General features: G+C 40.9%; 1 protein-coding gene across 2 annotated transcripts in view; it reads left to right on the forward strand.

Annotated features, from left to right (window-relative positions):
• The window catches only part of ARFGEF2 (ADP ribosylation factor guanine nucleotide exchange factor 2), an 83681-nt gene that overhangs the window by 15547 nt on the left and 49871 nt on the right, over positions 1 to 18263 (forward strand). The window contains exons 3-9 of one of the 2 annotated variants that reach the window (XM_025039705.1): positions 7 to 130; positions 7188 to 7334; positions 8471 to 8650; positions 9033 to 9267; positions 13417 to 13497; positions 15147 to 15298; positions 17579 to 17709. In XM_025039705.1, the coding sequence (XP_024895473.1) occupies positions 7 to 130; positions 7188 to 7334; positions 8471 to 8650; positions 9033 to 9267; positions 13417 to 13497; positions 15147 to 15298; positions 17579 to 17709 (1050 nt within the window). The remainder of the gene's footprint in view (positions 1 to 6; positions 131 to 7187; positions 7335 to 8470; positions 8651 to 9032; positions 9268 to 13416; positions 13498 to 15146; positions 15299 to 17578; positions 17710 to 18263) is intronic. The other variant, XM_025039706.1, reaches the window with a different exon arrangement.

Consider the following 18263-nt stretch of genomic DNA (forward strand, 5'->3'; position numbering starts at 1 on the left):
TCCTAGGCTTGGCGCTGCTGCACCTCCAAAGGCAAACTTCATTGAAGCTGACAAGTATTTCCTTCCATTTGAGCTGGCTTGCCAGTCCAAGTCCCCACGGGTGGTCAGCACGTCCCTCGACTGCTTGCAGGTACCACATTTAAACTTATGGTATAAAGGGTAGGGTGTCTCTGCAGGTCATAGGTGATCCTTTTGTAGGAGCTATGCTTGTGATCCCCCCGGCCCCCCTCCCCCCCCCCCCCCCACTACTCAGAATACTCTGTGGAGTGATGGAAAAAGGAGCATTTCAACTTCTTTACAGAGGTCTCATGAGGGCAGGAAAAGAAGAGGGAATTGACCTCTTTAGCTGAAAAAAGAATTTGTTTTCCTAGAAATATTTTGTTGATGTCTCTTATGTATGTTTTTCTAAATGAAACCATTAGCATTAATTGGAATATTTCCTACATGTGAGCAATAAGGTATTTTTATTCAGCCTCTTTTTTGATGGCATTAAAATTCTTTAAATCAAGTAGAAAAATAGATATAATTAAATCTCATTATGTGTAGTAATGTTCTGTAAAGCTGTTGCAAACACTGATTTAGTGAATTCTGAACCATTGTTTCTAGGGGAAATACAGGGCTAGGGTCCTTCAAGCTTCTGGTCTCAACACGTTTGTCAGCTGATCAAGTGTAACTGTTCTTGGTGTGTTTCTGTTTAAAGATACTTCATTTAATATATATTATCGATTGATTAACATTGAACTCAGAGTCAATAGCATTATAACACATGCCTGAACAAAATTTATCCAATACATATAATTTCTCCATAAAGAAAAAACTTACCTAACACGTAATTTTTCATTGCCTTCTTGCACTAGACAACACTTCAGCTTGGGGGCAAAATCACTAACGAAAAGGACAAAAATGCAAAAAACATAGCAATAAATAGACCACAAAAAGGACACTGCTTTACAGTATGAGAGCTGAGACAAGAAAGTAGAGTGTCTCCTTGTTTTACCTCAGCTGGGAACCTGTGCATCAGATGATGCAGATTTTTCACTGCTCTGCACATGTCTGCAAATGACCGCAAAACACCATGAATATTGATTTTCGGCTTACAAATAAATTTTAGTGAGTGGGCACATTTGCAAGTACAAAATCTGTGAACAAGGAGGAGAGACTGTATTTAGACCACCAGTAACCTTATTATGAATTACCTTTTACTGATGAGGAATCAGGAGTGGAGAAGTTACGGTGACGTATCCAGTGGCAGACAGACAGTAGGAGATGGAAATAGGCCTACAATTCGGATTTAATTCCTGGTCCAGCATTTCTGTATTTTTCCTTAGGATCTTACTCCTGAGGTTTCTGGTTACCTCAAAGAATATTTATTCTTAACCCCAGTGGGCAGCCTACATCAGTGATACATTTTTAAAAATTGATTGAAGAGATCCGCAATTTATCTGAAATTTCTAGAACAGGAATAGTGAATAGATTCTTTATTACGATTGCTTAGAAGCTGTGTTAAACAGCTATATGAAGCCTCATCTAGGTTTCTTGAGAAAGTGCCGTGGTTGATTGGTTATGTCTGCTGAGGCACAGGACTGCCAAGTGGCGGTGGGCATGCCACATTTTTGGCATCTCCAGTCTAATATTTACTCTAATAATCTCTCTTCTTTGATATATCTATACTTGAAAATTGATGACAGTTTCTTCACAGAAGCCACTCTTCCAAATGAAAAGTCATTTTTTCATTCAGTGTAATTCTGTACAGATTGTCCTCTGTGAAACTTATAATGAGCCAAAAATTTTTAAATGACAGACTCACATCCTACTTCTATTTTAAAATATTTGTTGCTGTAAAACATTTTCTGAGAAAATTTGGCATACATTTAATTTAATTGTTTTCTCCATGTTAAGGTTTAGTTTTGAAGCTGGTGCTGGTTTAACGTTCCTGACATACTAAGAACAGTGGCTAACATGTATTGAGCACTCAGCCTATGCTGGACCCTGTGCCAGCTGCCTTAACCATGTCATCAAGTTTAATCTTCCCAGCAACCCTCCGGGGTACTTACTCTCATCCTTATTTCAGAATCGAGGAAACTGAGGCTTACAGAATAGTGACCCGCCCAGCCAAGTTCCCCTGGTCAGGAAGTGATGGAATTGAGTGGGTGTCTAGGACTTCCTCACCCCATGTTTGTGTTCTTAACCAGGAGTCCTTGAACTATAGCCATGGAGCAAATCTGGCCTGCCACCTGCTTTTGTAAATAAAGTTTTATTGGAACACAGGTGTCCTAATCTACTTGGGCTAATATAGTAAATATCACAGGCTGGGTGGCTTAAACAAGAGATTTATTTCCCACAGTTCTGGTAACCGAGGAGTCCAAGATCAAGGCATCAGCTGATTTAGTTCCTGGTGAGAGCCCTCTTCCTGGTTTGTAGATAGCCAAATTCTCACTGTGTCCTCACTGGGTGGAGAAAGCACACTAGCTATCTGGTGTCTCTTTGTATTATAGGGCACTAATCCCACCTGATAGCCCACCGTCATGACCTCATCTAAACTTCCCAAAGGCCGCAACTCCTAACACCATCACATTGGGGTTACAGCTTCAACATAGGAATCAGGCGAAACAAAAATGTTCCGTCCATAGCAACAGCCATACCCGTTCGTTCATATATTATCTATGGCTGCTTTCCTGCTACTGTGGCTGAGTAGGTAGAACAGAGACTATATGAACTGCAAAGTCTAAATATTTAGTATGTAGTAGGGGGTTGCCAACCCCCACTCTTAACTATTACCCTGTAGTTCTGGCCTCTTTAAGAATATGCTCTGTTTTCCTAGAAATAGTCTGTTTCTGGAACTCTGTATGTGCATGATTTCTAATGGAAACATTGATGTTTGATTTGAGTTGTAAATTGTCTTGAGGTTTATGACGTATGGTTAGCTCTTTTTTTTAAGAACAGAAGTTCTCCGTGATTTAGTAGGTACACTGGGATTTCGTGGGTTGGTATACAAAACATGAAATGAGCCGTCCTTTTTATGACATAGAAAGTGGCTGGGTGCTCCCTGGAATAATGAATGAAAATTTTATTTCCTCTTGGTGGTAATCCTTGCAAAACCTGTTTGACCAACTTCCTAGTGTGGGTGAGGTTACTTCTGTCTTGGAAATGAAAGGCCAGCATCTAGGGGTAATGGCTGGTTTGGGCGGGATTGGAGCCCATTGCAGACACATCCACATTCTGCATTTAAAGGCGGCATCTTTGATCTTGGAGCAGTGAAGGGATAGTACAGGTGCTTCTGGGTTTGCGTGAGCAAGGTTGCTCAGTTTCCGCTCCCCATGGGAAGAAGCCTAGTCTTCCCCTCTGCTCGCTTCTAGCAAATGGTAAAGGTGCTGGGTGTTCTCTTCTTCAGCACCTGGTTTGCCACAAGGCTGGGACTGAGGAGAGGAGTATTAGAGCTCAGTCTTGTCTAAACTAGTGAGTGATCTCCAGATTTCTCCAGGCACGTATCAATAACAAAATGCTTTTAAGAATATCCTCTCAACATACTCATGCTTTTTCAATTGTAAGATCATATATATGTAGTACTGTTATTATACATAATATAAAACATATGAAAATAGGATGTTTAAAAGGATAAGATTAAAAAGTAGATAGAAACGGAGTTCTGATATTTTCTTTTTACAGCCCAGCGATGGTTGTAGTAAACCCCTGGTCTTGCTCGTATATACCACAAGCATTGTCTTTTATTTCTCATTTGTAGGAAACTTTGAATTTTTTTCACATATATTTAAAAATCCGTTTGTAATTACATAAGTTTTACATGACTGCATTCTTAGTTGAAACTTTTTTAAGACTTTTCAGATAAGGCTGAAGTCCCTTGGACCACTAGCCCCAAACCCAGTTTCATTTTTAGATGTGTGATTTTCTTTCTTTTTATATTTCGTTACATAAATAGTATCGCTTGTACAAATTTGTCTGCAGCTTTTTTATATTCAGCAGTGTCTTTTTAAGATCTAGCTGTATTGCTACAGGCAAATATAGGACATTCCTTTTGAATATCCCATATATGAATGCCACTGTTTTATCTATCCCTTCCCTATAGAAGGACATTAACAAATAGGGTTACAGTGAACATCCCTGTGCATGCAGCCTCCTTGGACTCAAGTATCAGTGAGCCAGCTTCCCAAGGGCCTCCCTCCTCTGTCCTCTTCCCATCCCTTCAGTATATCAGGAAGGAATAAGGGGGAACTTCTACTCTCCATCCCTATGACCACCTCCACTTATCCCCCAGCCCCCAAAGTCCAAGCCACCAGTATCTCCCTCCTGGACACCTGAGGTAGCCTCACTGGTCCCCTGCTTCCACCCCACCAGCCTATTCTCCACCTAGGAACAAGGGGAAGCCTTTAGAAATGCATCACATCATGTTAATCCTCTGCTCAGACCCGCCGGTAGCTCCCCACTTCACTCACTTATCCCTGAGGGAGCTTGCCAAGCACACTCATGCTGCTGGACCTCAGATACGGTTCCAGGCTTTTTTCTGTACATTTACAAAAATACTTATATATACACACATAATTTTTATTTTTCAAAAATGAGATAAAACTTGTTTTTTCCAAGATGTCTACAAATCACACAGGGCAATGTCAAAAACCAGGCCTCTGCACAATAGGTCCCAATCAGGACTTTTAGCTTTGATCTGCTCTTCCTCCCCTGGAGAATATAAACCCTATGAGCAAAAGGACTGTCTTACTCACCCTTATACCCTGGAACCCAGAAAAATAGCTGGCACAAGGAAGGGCGAGAAGGCAGAACTGGAAAGACCCCAAGGCTCAGGAACTCTGCTTTCTGCTGGCCCTGTCTCACTGCACAGACGAGGGAGTGAAATCAGAACTTAAAAGCCTTTTCAATTTGAAGAGTAATGTGTCCTTTAAGGAGTCTGTAGAGGGGAGAATACTTCCAATCTGTTTTTGTATTTGAACATGCAGTAATTCACCTCCATGTTTGCTTTGCAGCATCAGTGTTTGGTTCTGTAGAGCCTATTTTCATTCATTTTTATTTTTTTACTTTTGTTTACTATCCACAGTATTTGTTAATTGTTTGTTTATCAAGAGAAACTATTCCTTAGCTCATATATTTGTATTTCATAGTTCAGGAACACAGGTCAGTGACAGACTTCCATGAAACTCAACCCAAAGAAATTCTTTACATTCCAAAATCCCTTTGCAGTCTGATAGATACCAGCCTTCCTCATGTCCTCAAAATCTTTCATGGAATCGTAGTCTGTAGAAGTCTGTGTATGCCTTCTTTCTTGGTTCAGCTACAGTAGACTTATAGAAAGATGCAACTCCCAGGAATACAATATGAGATCATAGATGTGTGGCTCCACCAATATGAGATCATAGATGTGTGGCTTAAAGGCCACACACAGGAAGTTTCATCAAAGCACTAGCAGACATGGTAGTTATCTTCTCCTGAGCACCAGCGCCCTTCCTGGTTGAGCCTACTTTTCAATATTCACATTTTAGGAGTTCATAGGCCATCCCACTCACGCCCAGTCTCAAAACAGACTTGAGTCCGCTAAGAGTAAGGAGTAATGTCAAAAATCAGAGCTCACTTACCGGCTAGCTAGTGCCGCCCTCTTAGCAAGCCTGCATGTGCAGCAGCAATAAGAGGAGATGATGTAAAGGCATCTTGATTTGTTCTTTCATCCCCTGCCCTACCCCTGTCTGGAGATCTCTGGGATTGGATTTGATCAGCAGAGTATGTGCAGGCCTCTCTCCTGCTCATTCAGTCACTCACCCCAGCAGTATCCTATTTCTACCCTCAGCTACTCTCCTGATGTTTTTCTTTCTGCTTATGGAATGGTGGCTCCTTCATAACTTATGATGGGGTAAAGCCACTGAGAATTGGTGTCAGGCCTCTGCAAGGGGGCAGGTCTTTGTACCACAATGGTGGCAGCACTGTAGATAACCTCAGGAGCTTGTGTCACTTTGCATGGCAGAGGCAAAAATGTGACAAACTAGAAACCAAAAAGGAGAAGAAACAGGACAGCATTTTTAAGTGTCTTAGCTAAGTCCTTGGAAGCAGGATGCCTCAGAATTCCTGTATCCTAGAGGGATTACGTCAGATGAATGCTTCCTTTATCTGGTCAACCATCAAAATAGCCTGAATAGCTTGGAGAAAAACACTGATTCCTGGGCTCCACTCCAGGAATTCTGGTTCTGCAGGTCTGGGTTGAGGTCCAAGAATCTGTATTTTTAATGCTTTCCCTCAGGTGATTCTGAATCTCAGCCAGGTTTGGAAGTCATCCTGCCCCCTGACCTTTGAGCTCCCTTTCAGCAATCTGATTCTTCATGGTGAAATCCAGGTCACCAGTGAGGCGGCATAGGCAAGCTGCCTCTGAAAGGCAGTCCCTGTCCAAATCAATCTGTTACCTGATTATGAGGATATGGCCATAAAAGCAGCCACTCATCTCTTCAGCCACGTGGGGGACATGACCTGTTTGATAATGTAGGTGCAAAATTCAGTTAGTGTTTTTACTTTAATTTTTAGAATAGAAAATAGACCGATATGATTCAACATTCAGAAAGAATGAGAGTGTAATGTTAAGTGTCTTAGTCTCACCCCTGCCCACAGCTGCTTAGTTCCTTCTCAAATAAAACATGTTATCATTAGTTTTTTATTTATCTTTCCATTTAAAGAAAACAATATACATATATGGTTTTTTAACAGCTTGAGACATAATTCGCATGTATACAGTTCACCCACTTAAAGTGTGCAATTCATTGATTTTTGTATATTGGCAGAGTTTTGCAACTATCACCACAATCACCTCAAAAAAAAAAAAACTTTATCAGCAATCACTCTCCGTTTGCCTCTAACCCCGCCAGCTCTAGACAACCACTGACTACTTTTCAATTCTATTGTGTTTTTAATCCTTCCATTTTTCACACATGGTTGTGTACTGGGGACTGATCTACACCTTGCCTCTTCCATCGGATATTGTCTCACCATCATGGGGCTCCTCCGCTGTGGGGAGACAGAACCAACGCTGCAATCTCAGGGTGACTGTACTCACCCTGCCCCGAGGAGCAGAGGGATCTGTGGGAACTAGGAGTTAAAGGTCATGCTTGTCGTTTGCTGCAGTGGGCAGCCTCAGTCCCTAGCAAGCAGAAACTTCTCATCTCTGTCCTTTCTGTGTTTAGAAACTCATCGCATATGGGCACATCACTGGCAACGCCCTGGACAGTGGAGCTCCTGGGAAACGGCTGATTGACAGGATCGTTGAAACCATTTGCAATTGTTTTCAGGGCCCTCAGACTGATGAAGGAGTTCAGTTACAAATAATTAAGGTATTTCCGTTTGTTTGCCTGGTCTGGATTTTAAATTAGAAACTAGTCCCCTTTGGGAGTTTGGATGTCTGATTTACCATATGTTAGTTGTCTCAGGTGGTGCTGAGATGGAACAGAAGAATGTAAGCATCACTTAGATCTTTTGTAAAGTGTCAGAATTTATTAGCGTGGCCTAAGACAAGAAGAGTGGAACCAGGTGTGTTTTCAGAGTAACAGTTCTGCTAATAGCAATGTAAATTGCTTATGAATTAAATCAGCTTGAAGTCCTCTGGTCTTTCCCCTTGAAATTCTGGATTCCCAGTCTGCTGTTTCTCAGCTGGTTCCTGTTGATACTCTTATCACCAACTTGCCCTTGTCCTCTTATCCCCCCACTCCATTTCCCTGTTCCATTTCTGCTGCCAGGAACGGTTTGGCATGGGGCTTGTGGGAGAACAGGATCAGGGTGGCTATAGCCAACATTTCTCATCTTAAGTACTGAACTTGTTAGCTTTGTGAGGGATGGCTCTGTGTTAGCTGTACCTTTCCTAAAGTTCCCTTGAAAACCCACCAGGAACTGGGAAACTGACCCTACCATCGAAACATGTATATTTTATGGTTAATATAGAAGACATACACTCTTGAGAGGAGTGTATGTTTTTGGCTTTTTAAAAAGTAAGCTGTCTATGGCCATGCTACTGAACAAGTCCTATCCTGTCTCATCTTGGAAGCTAAGCAGGGTCGGGTCTGGTTAGTACTTGGATGGGAGACCACCTAGGAAGACCAGGTGCTGTAGGGGTAAAAATTTTTAAAAATAAGGGATTGTAAGCTGACAAGATCCTTGCAATCTGTGAAGTCAACCAAAAGTTGCCTCACCTAAAAAAAAAAAAATAAGCTGATGGAAAGCCCACTTCAGTACAGCTTAATTACTTCAAATAATTTGGATTTTATGGAGTTAATAATTGCTTTTAAACTTAGAGCAATAGTGAGTCATCTCTTGATACTAATCATCCAGTTTAGTTTGCAAAACCACCTTCTTAAAATTTATCAAACCAAACCAAACAAAAACAAAGTCAAATCCTGTAGAAAAGTTTGGCTGTGGGAGGATAGGTGGGGAGGTGGATGTTCATGAAGGTGAAGGTTTCGGATTTTTGTTTTAGGCTCTTCTGACTGCGGTGACGTCTCCACACATTGAAATTCACGAGGGCACTATCCTACAGACGGTTAGGACATGTTACAATATCTATTTGGCCAGCAAAAATCTCATCAATCAAACCACTGCCAAGGCTACCCTTACTCAGATGCTGAATGTCATTTTCATGCGCATGGAAAACCAAGTGGTGAGTGGTGGCAGTCATCAGCTGCTGGGGGCAAGAGGACATCGTCCCATGTTGTGACGATACCTCGGTGTTGACGATACCTGGTGTTGTGAAGATACCTCGGTACCTGGTGAAGATTCACTACCATTTTGAAGTTTATCCCTTCTTCCTATGAATTCTTTACACTGTTTTTGTTCTTGCTTATAGAACAGGGAGAGAATCTACCATGGCTTTTGAAATTTGCGTTCAAAATTTGCTTTCAATTTGTTGAAGAAATTTATTTCCTTTTCAGAATTTTATCCTTCTGTTTGGAAATTTTTTAAGCAAGAGGCTGGCATATTTTCTCTTCCTTATCAAAATTCTGGGACGATTTAGGTTGAATCCCTTTTTCGTTGCCTTCTAGTTACAGGAGGCCAAAGAATTGGAAAAACCAGTCCAGTCGAAACCCCAGTCCCCTGTGATCCAGGCTGCACTAGGGTCCCCAAAGTTCAATCGTCTGAAGCAGAGCCAGGCACAAAGCAAACCAACAACTCCGGAAAAGACAGATTTAACCAACGGCGAACATGCCGGGAGTGGTTCTGGAAAAGTGATCTCGGAGAACGGAGATGCACCTAGAGAAAGGGGCTCATCACTATCAGGTACACCCCGTGTGCTGTCCTTTTCTAGCTGCGAGAGGGAATCTGTGTTGGGGACAGTAAAGGAGTGTGGTGACCTCTGTAGGAAACCTCTGACTGCAGCTCATCTATTTCTGGGCCTTCCACTTGACTCCCCCTTTGCTTTTCACAGCCAGCGAGGCATGATGGCCAGTGCCCCATGGTCAGCTCTGTAGTGTTCTCCAGGTAGTTCCTGGAATGAATCTAGTTACTGCTTCTTGATGTCAGCTTCAATGCAGTGGGTTCCGTTTGGTGCACTTATCTCCTAGTGGTTAATTGTTTGGGTGGTTAGTCATTTACTGTCTATTTTATCCTCCCAGAGGACGACAAGGACTTCATCTGTTATGTATCCACAGGATCCCCATGCCTTGCCCACTGCCTGGCAGTTAGTAGCTAGTCACAGACATCTGTGGGAGGAGGAAGAAGGTGGGCAGGTGGGTGGACACAAACATGGACATACAGACCGATAGCTTTGTTTTCTTACTACATGACTGAGAATATTATTTGTTTTCGTTTGTTTTAAATGAAAGAGGTTTTTCGTACCTGACTATAGTCTTAAAGTAAATAAAATATTAGGCATGAAATCTTGGATTGGGTTGTCATAAGATTGAATGTTTTCATCTCTCCATGGGCAATTTGTATGAACCAGATCCAAAATTCATAATTTTTTCGGGAATGTATCTTCCCAAGTGCTTTTCACTGTAGCTGGTGGTTCTGCATGAAATATCTGACCCATCTTTATAATCAATCTCATGTCGTCTTATGTCACATTAATGATTTCTGTTGGTAGTGTGTTCCCTATTGGAGTGCACAGATTTGAGCAGCTTTTGTCCCTTTATGATTCCCCAGAGTGCTTGGCACATATGGAAACATACCAGTGTTGTTGCTGGAATGTCATGCTGTACCATTTCACTTGTGAGGGGGACAAAAGAGAAAGTTGTCCCTAAGAATTGCATGTGTTTCAGGGTGAGCACAGAGTTGCTGTTTACTCAGCCCTTCTGTTGTGTGTCTTAGGGAAGGTGCTCAGACACTCCTGGCCTACCCTCTACCTCTGTCGTCATCCTTGTCTTCTTAATCCTCAGGACAAGGACTAGGTTTTTACTGTAACCCTTATCAGGCTGTGCTCAGTCAATAAATATTAATATTTAAACACACTATAGTAAGCATAGCTGTGCAGACATAAGAGCAGGTCTCTTGAGCTTCATGGAAGTGCTTCTACAGCCCATTTCTACACAGCAGTCACAGTGATCTCTTTAAAGGATGAATTAGATCACGGCCCTCCCCTGCTTAACTCCTTTTGGTAATTTCCCATCCTAACCCACTCAGAGTGAAATCTATGCTGGCTCTGTCCTCATGGCTTCCGAGGCCATGTAAAGATTGTTTCATGGTAGTCACCATCACGTAGCTACCCGTAATTAGCCAGTCACTGTGCCAGGCACCGTGCTCACTAGCTGGGCCCCTGCCCACCTCTTTATCCCCTTCCTCTTTCCTCTTTGTTTGCTGCATAATGCAGTGTTTCTGGTTTTTGAAAGTACCATGCTTACCTTTGGTACCTTTGTACTTCCTGTCCCTTCCCTACCCCGCTCCTTTATCTTCAAGTTTCTCAGTTCAAAAAGATTGCCCTTTCCCATCATCCTCTTTTCTTTTCTTCACAGTGCTTATCTCTACCTGAAATTACAGAGTTACTGTTTACTTGTTCTGAGACCTAGGCTGCCCTCTTCACCACTATATTTCCAGCACCTGGGATGATGTCCAATACACATGGCAGACACTCAGTAAATACATTTTTTATTTTTTTAATAACTGGGAAAAATCTTCATTTCTAGACTATAGTTTTGCAGTTCGTATGTTGCTTTGGATTTTGTTGCCAGTACTTGGTGTACTCCGTGAGGCTTCTCCCAAGAACATGGGAGTCAGATTGCACGTGAGAATCAGATAGCAAACCTGCAAATAATAAATCAGAACAGAGGTACACCATTACCCTTACAAAGAGTGAATGGCTTCCAGTTCTCAAGATGTGGCTCTAAAGAAAGAACAATTCCTTCGGAAGAAGAGGTTGAAGAGCCTTGGAAGCCAAGCAGAAAGGACAGCCTGAGAGGGAGATGGCAGAGACAGGGCCCAGGACTGGAGTACCAGGCTGTCGAGGCCCAGTGAGAGGCCTGGCTCTCCACCTCTGTGATAGAGACAACATATCCTGTAGTGGCCACCATCATAGAGTCATCGCTAACCAGCCAGTCGCCGTGCCCGGCAGTCCCTGTACATTTTCCTTTGTAACTAACTAGGAGCCCTCCCCACGGTCTTCCTGAGATAATTTGCCTCTCAGTGGAGTTTGTGCAGATGGAGACAATTCACAGACCTGAGCATTTCTTTCCCCTTGGCAGTTTTTCATCCCAAATTGATATATTAAAAGTCAATTTGTCTGTCTTATCAACCTGTCCAAGAAGTGGATCAGATGACTCTTTGTAAATTCACAGAAATGAGATTTTTTGAGCATAAGACATGCTTATGTGAATTTTGGGGCACAGCTAACAACCTTCCCCGGGGAATGTCACCCCATTTGTCCATTCATACCACTCCTGATTGCCCAGCTCGAAAAAAACTTAATTGAAATACAGTTCACATACCATAAATTCACCCATTTATGTACAATTCTTTTTAGTATGTTCAGTGTTGTTCAATAATCACCATAGTTAATTTTGGAACATTTTCATCACACCCAAAAGAAATTATATACTTATTAGCAAATCACTTCCTTTTTTTAAGTTCATTTTTAAGATTCAGACTTTTTAACTCCCAACATTAGACATTAGCTTTTATATAGCTAATATGTAGCTATTGTAGGTACACACTTACCTTTGCATTTACAAATTTCTTAGTTCACATTCTTTTCTTGCATCTCCTCCTTTAAAGGAAAAATAACTCTTTAAGTACTATAAAACAGAAAATTGGCCCTCCTTCGGCCAACATAGAGGTTCTTATCAGACAGCCTAGGTTCAGATCATGACTCCACCACTTAGTAGCTCTGTGACCTTGAACAAAGTCTTCAACCTCTCCGAGCCTCAGTTTCCTCATCCATGAAATGAGAATACAACTAGAACCTATCTTACAGGTTTGTGAGAATCAAATAAGAGCAGCATCTGGCACTTAGAGCTGTGTGTTTGTTGTTACTATCTTTCAAATAAGTTTCAGCTTAAAAATATGAGTTAGTTTGAAGAAAAATAACTATTTCAGATGGTACTCTGATGTGAAGGTGCTGGGAACAGGGCGATGGGTTACAGTTAGCCTGTTTTCCATGTTAAATAAATAAATAGCTGTGGTGGGTTAAGTGCTCAGGGGAAATGAAAATACTTCGCGTTGATCTGTCTGTCGAACCTTGCGGACTAGGGACAGACTCATAAAATAGTGGCTTCGTTGAAAATCTTCTTTAAGGAAGAATTTAAAGGATTATTTTGATTTTGTTTATTTAACGTGGTGGCCTTTTCAGTCAATGTGATGATGTTTTATATTTTATGTATCAGTAATGTTTACTTCCAAAAGTCCAGTCAAAGGCTGTTTACTAGTTCTCCCAGAACTAGTTTTCTACAAAAACAAATGGTGCCAAAGCTCTTCCACTTAAACAGTTGACATTTGAGAGAACAATTCCATTTAAAATTTAGTAAATCCTCAACTTTCACATTAGAAACCTCATGCTATGTTCTGGGTTTACAACGTGGGCAGCAGAGGCAGCAGAAGGCAGTCACTTATTAAGGTTCTGTGGTCCCTGAGGTGAAAACACAAGAGAAACCATAGCTGAATAACACTCATTTCCTGCCTCCAATGGGGGTGGTGGAGAGGGCCCTGGGACTTAGAGCAACTGTGACTTGACTTAGGAAGGAAGAGTGTATAAGCCACAGGGGTTTTCGTGTTCCACAAAAGGAAACTTGAAATCATAGCAGATGCTGCCTGGGAGTTTCCAGATTTCATGGGATGTGTCTTCTGGTGGCAGTCAGTTTTGGCCCTGAGAGTACTTATTTGTACCCTTTGCCTTGTGAAATGTGACTCTAAAGAACATTGACAAAACCTCCTCCTCCCCCTGCCTGTTTTCCTCCGGAAATGCCTACATGTATGTGTTTGTATTTGTGTTTGTGTATTTGGGTGTGTGTGTAGAGACTGATGACGGAGCCCAGGAGATGGTAAAGGAGATCTTAGAAGATGTGGTCACATCTGCCGTTAAAGGTAAGAACCAAGAACCCAGCCTTTCGTTCTAGCCCATTCCTCCAAAAAAGCCTTTAGCCCGATGTTTTGGTGGTGGAGCACCCCAGCCCTAGTAAATCCACGGGAGCTGAGTCTGGCCATGTCTTTCATATAGAATTCAAAAGTTAACTTGTTTTTAAAGATTGCTTTTATTCTGTTCTGGCTGGGTTCAAGCACAGTCTAGTGATGTTAGGGTTCAGTGCACGTGGAGACACAGAGGTACCACTTCCGTATACGTCCAGGTTTTTTTAGGAGTGGGCACGAGCCCTAGGTGGTGTCCATTGCTGCTGAATCATGGCTGGCCATTGACATGTTGGACAGTCTGTACATCAGCAGGTATCAGATGCACTGGGAAGCTTGTTCATTTTGTTAGACTTTGTTTATAACGCTTTTATGGTGTGATTTCAGTGGAATTAAACTTGTATAGCTCAGAATGACTATCGGGTGATTTTTTGTTTTTGCCCAAAATCTCGGGTCAGTAGCTATCTGTTGAATACTCAGTTCCAATGCCAATAAACCATTAATGGGTCGAGAAATCAATAATTTAGCAGATTACAATCAGCATTTTTTAAATATAAGGGAATAGAATGAAAATAGAAACTGAGTGCATTGCATGTAGTAATGTTAAGCAGTTTCATGAAATGTGCCTTTCAATTAAGTGCACACATGTAGTAGATCATGATTTTAAAAATGTATTTCTTATTGAAGTTCATTGTCAAAGAAATTTGACCCACTGCTCTAAACCTTATCCTTTTGTTAATTTAGGGTGCTATCAAGCTATATGCATAGATTTCATTATTTAACTCCTTTTAGAAATATTTTTAAAATGGAATAATTTTATTTCATACCCTTAAATTTTTTTCTAGAGCCAATACAAGAAGTCCTCACATAATGAACATTCATCTGTCTTGTTCACAGCTGTATCTTCCAGCCTCTGTCACAGAACTTGGCACATAATAGGCACTTGATAAATATTTGTTGAATGAATACGTACATACTTTGTAAAACCATTATTGAAGACCATGCTTATTTAGTTGTTTGGTGTCCCTTACATATGTAAAGATCCATGTGGTAGATTCCTCATAGGGTTCAGCTATTCTACTAATCATCAGATATGCTTTCTTTCATTTAATAACGAAATCTATTTAATTCTTTGTCTTTCCATTTTTCACATGGCTGCCTGGAAGCTCAGGTCTATTTTTTTTCCTGTGACTAAGGTTTTCTGTCATAATTGTCCAACGCTTTCATTTATATGGCTCTTCTTCTCTAACCCCTATATTAATAGTCCTTTTTTAAAAATCTGTACTTTTCTTGTTTAGCTGCCTGTCTTTTTCAGAAGAGGGCAGGGGTAGGCGGGGCTCCTGTATTGCACAATTCTAGAGGCACCACTGACATGGACAACAGTATGAACCAAGCCCCCTGGCAGTGAGGTTGTGGGTAACAGACACCTGTAAAGCCTAAGCACTACTTCAGCCAAGCCTTTTCCAATATTATGTCAGCCATGTGTAGTGGCGCAGGGAAAGGGGAAAAATCTGTACCTGCAAGGTCATGTGAATAACTTCTTCCTTGTGTCAAGCTGCCTTTTAGTGTAACTACTAATGTGGGAATGACTTTTGCACTTGTGTTTTAAGAAGCAGCACAAAAGCACGGTCTGACGGAACCCGAGCGGGTCCTGGGCGAGCTGGAGTGCCAGGAGTGTACTGCTCCACCGGCAGCTGACGAAAACCCACAGACCAATGGGATAGCAGACGACAGGCAGTCCTTGTCATCAGCGGATAATCTGGTATGTTGACGATCCTCTTATACAGACTCATTTTGATTTTTACCTTTTTAAAAGATGCAGCATTAAATCTATCAGAAGAAGTGAGTGAAAATCAGCAAGCCCTGTTCAGTCACAGTCCTGGCCTCATATTCTTCCTGTTAGTAGGTTTCATTCGTGCTAATGTTGGTTGTATGGAACATTGTTATCAAACCCTGTTTATTAAAATTTTTAAAACTTATATTTCCCATTCCTTTTTTTCTCTCTCAAAATAATATACATTCATTGTAGAAAAATAAGAAAATATAGAGAAGGAAGAAATAGAGAAGTGAAAGTCCTCCAATATCCCATAACACAGATAACCTTTGTTAACATTTTATTTTATATCCTTGTAAATTTTCCTCCTGCTCACATATTTTTTCCACTTAATTAGAATAACACAATATACATGCTATTTTATAACCTATGTTTTAAATAGTGTGTAATATTAACATTTCTTTCAAGCTCATAGGTATGTCCACCACATTATTTTCTAAATAGCTTTATTATTCTCTTGAAACTATTCTGTATAAATATTCAAAACAGTAATATAACGTCAACATCCCATGTGAACTCTCTGCACCTTTTCACAAATGTTTCTCAACCCTTCTGTTATCCCCCCTTCAAGGAGACTTTTTAGATATTTCTTTTCCTTAATCACTCCCTGCCCTTCATATAATTTTAAAGCTACTGATAAACTAGATATCCATTTATGTACTTTATGTATATCTGTGTTTTATATATAAAAAGAAGATTTTTTTTCTTACCCTCCCCCCCAAGAACCAATTTTTGACCCTGTCTTAGTCTCTTCAGTTTGCTGTAACAGAATACGATAGACTGGGTGACTTATAAACAACGGAAATTTATTTCTCACACTCTGGAAGCTGGGAAGTCCAAGATCAGGGCACCAACAGTTTTGGTATCTGGTGAGGGTCTGCTTCCCGATTCATGGCCACCTTTTCTCTGTCCTCACGGCAGAAGGGGTGAGGGAGCTCTCAGGGCCCTCTTTTATGAGGGCACTCATCCCATTCATGAGGGCTCCACCCTCATGACCTAATCACCTCCCAGAGCCCCCACCTCCAAATACCATCACATTGGTGATTAGGTTTCAACATCTGAAATTGGGGAGGACACAATCAGTCTGTAGCAGCTCCCTTGTGGTTATGTTATTCTCGTTTAGAATGCACATAGGAATGTACTTCAACCCATATGAAGGACTCATCATTTACTAGGCTAACTTGTTTTGTTCACTCAGCACTTTTTCATAGACATCTTTCTACATCAGTATGTATAGATCTAACTAACCTTTTTAATGACCATGTAAAATTCAATCATATGGATTACTGTAATCTATTTAGCCACTAGGCTTTTAGGTTATTTCAGTTTTATCACAGGAAACAATAGTTCTATAATAAACATCCTTATAGATAAATCTTGTGCACATCCTTAATTCTTTCTTTAGGATAAATCCCTGCAAGTGGTATTGCTGGGTCAAGAGTTGGAAGCTTTAAGGCTTTTGATCCTTAACATCAAATTAGCCTGCTGGGAAGGTAATACTCAAATCTCTGCCCACCTGTAGGCTCTCAGTTCTCATTTTCCCATTCCTTCATTAAAACTGGGCAATAGCATTCATTTGGATCTTTGCTAGTCTGATGGGAGAAATATCCTGCCTTAATGATTAGTACTAAGGTTATTTAGGTTTATTTGTCATTTGCATTTTTTGGTGAATTCCTTACCTTTTTTTTGTTTTCCTTCTTTTTCATTTGGGAGGAGGGTTTCCATATTTCCTTAATGAATTATAAGAACTTTTTGTATGTTGAGAATATTAATCCTTGTCATATGTTATAAATATTTTTTGTCTTTAAATGTCTTATTTAAAGAAATTTAGTTTAAAACACTTATTTTTTTCCCACTTATCCTGCAATATTATTCTTCAAAATACCTTTTCACCCAAGCTAATATAGATAACTACCTATATTTGTTTTAATTTTTTAATTTGTTTTCATTTGTGGTTTGACGTTTGCTCATTTATCCTTTTAAACCACCCATACCCACTTTTTGAAGGACAAGGAGGTTCTAAAATTGCTTTAATGACTCCTCCATAGCTCCCATGTTACCATATTCTCCCTGTCCCACATCCCTCACTTCCCCATTGAATAAATAAAAGAATTTACATTTCCATGAGATAATTACATTCTTTATTCTTGAAAAGAGTTATCCTTTTATTTTGACCCTTTGTATTTTCTCATTTCTCTCTAATCTTAGGAATCGGACGCACAAGGACATCAGGTGGCCACTAGGTTCTCTCACATTCTGCAGAAGGATGCCTTCCTTGTGTTTCGCTCCCTTTGCAAGCTGTCCATGAAACCCCTTGGTGAAGGCCCCCCAGATCCAAAGTAAGCAGACAGCAGTTCTTGGCGGACCATAACCCAGGTGATCCGGGAGGGCCTTAGGGCTCCAGGAAACCTCAAGGCCTTGACCCCTGCTTAGTGTGCGTGCAGGAATTTACTCAGGATGCTTTTACAACTTTCAAACAAGTACTTTTTGCCTGTTTTTCTTTTGGGAGGAAGGTTTCCATACTTCCTTAATGACTTATTGACTTATAAGAACTTATTGTATGCCAAGGATATTAATCCTTTCATAATGAATTGTCTCTGTCCCCACTAAACCAAGATTTTGCCCAGTTTTGCTTTCCTTGGTTTATATGCTGAAAATAATCATCACATGGAACATGCACCCTCAACTACTGATGGGGGCAGGAGCAGGATGTGAGCAAAGCTCAGTTTTCTGTCCTGGTTGGAAACCTCTGCTTCATGGATACAGAGTTAAGCCCAGATTCAACCCGGAGAAGCCAAACCTTTCTTCGTAGCGAATGAACTGTGGTAAAGACGTCAGTGCCACGGAGCCAAAGCAGGGGCTTTGGAGCCAGAGCGACCTGCATTCAGCCTGG

This window comes from Pteropus alecto, unplaced genomic scaffold (assembly GCF_000325575.1).
Source record: "Pteropus alecto unplaced genomic scaffold, ASM32557v1 scaffold45, whole genome shotgun sequence".
NCBI classification, from domain to species: Eukaryota; Metazoa; Chordata; class Mammalia; order Chiroptera; family Pteropodidae; genus Pteropus; species Pteropus alecto.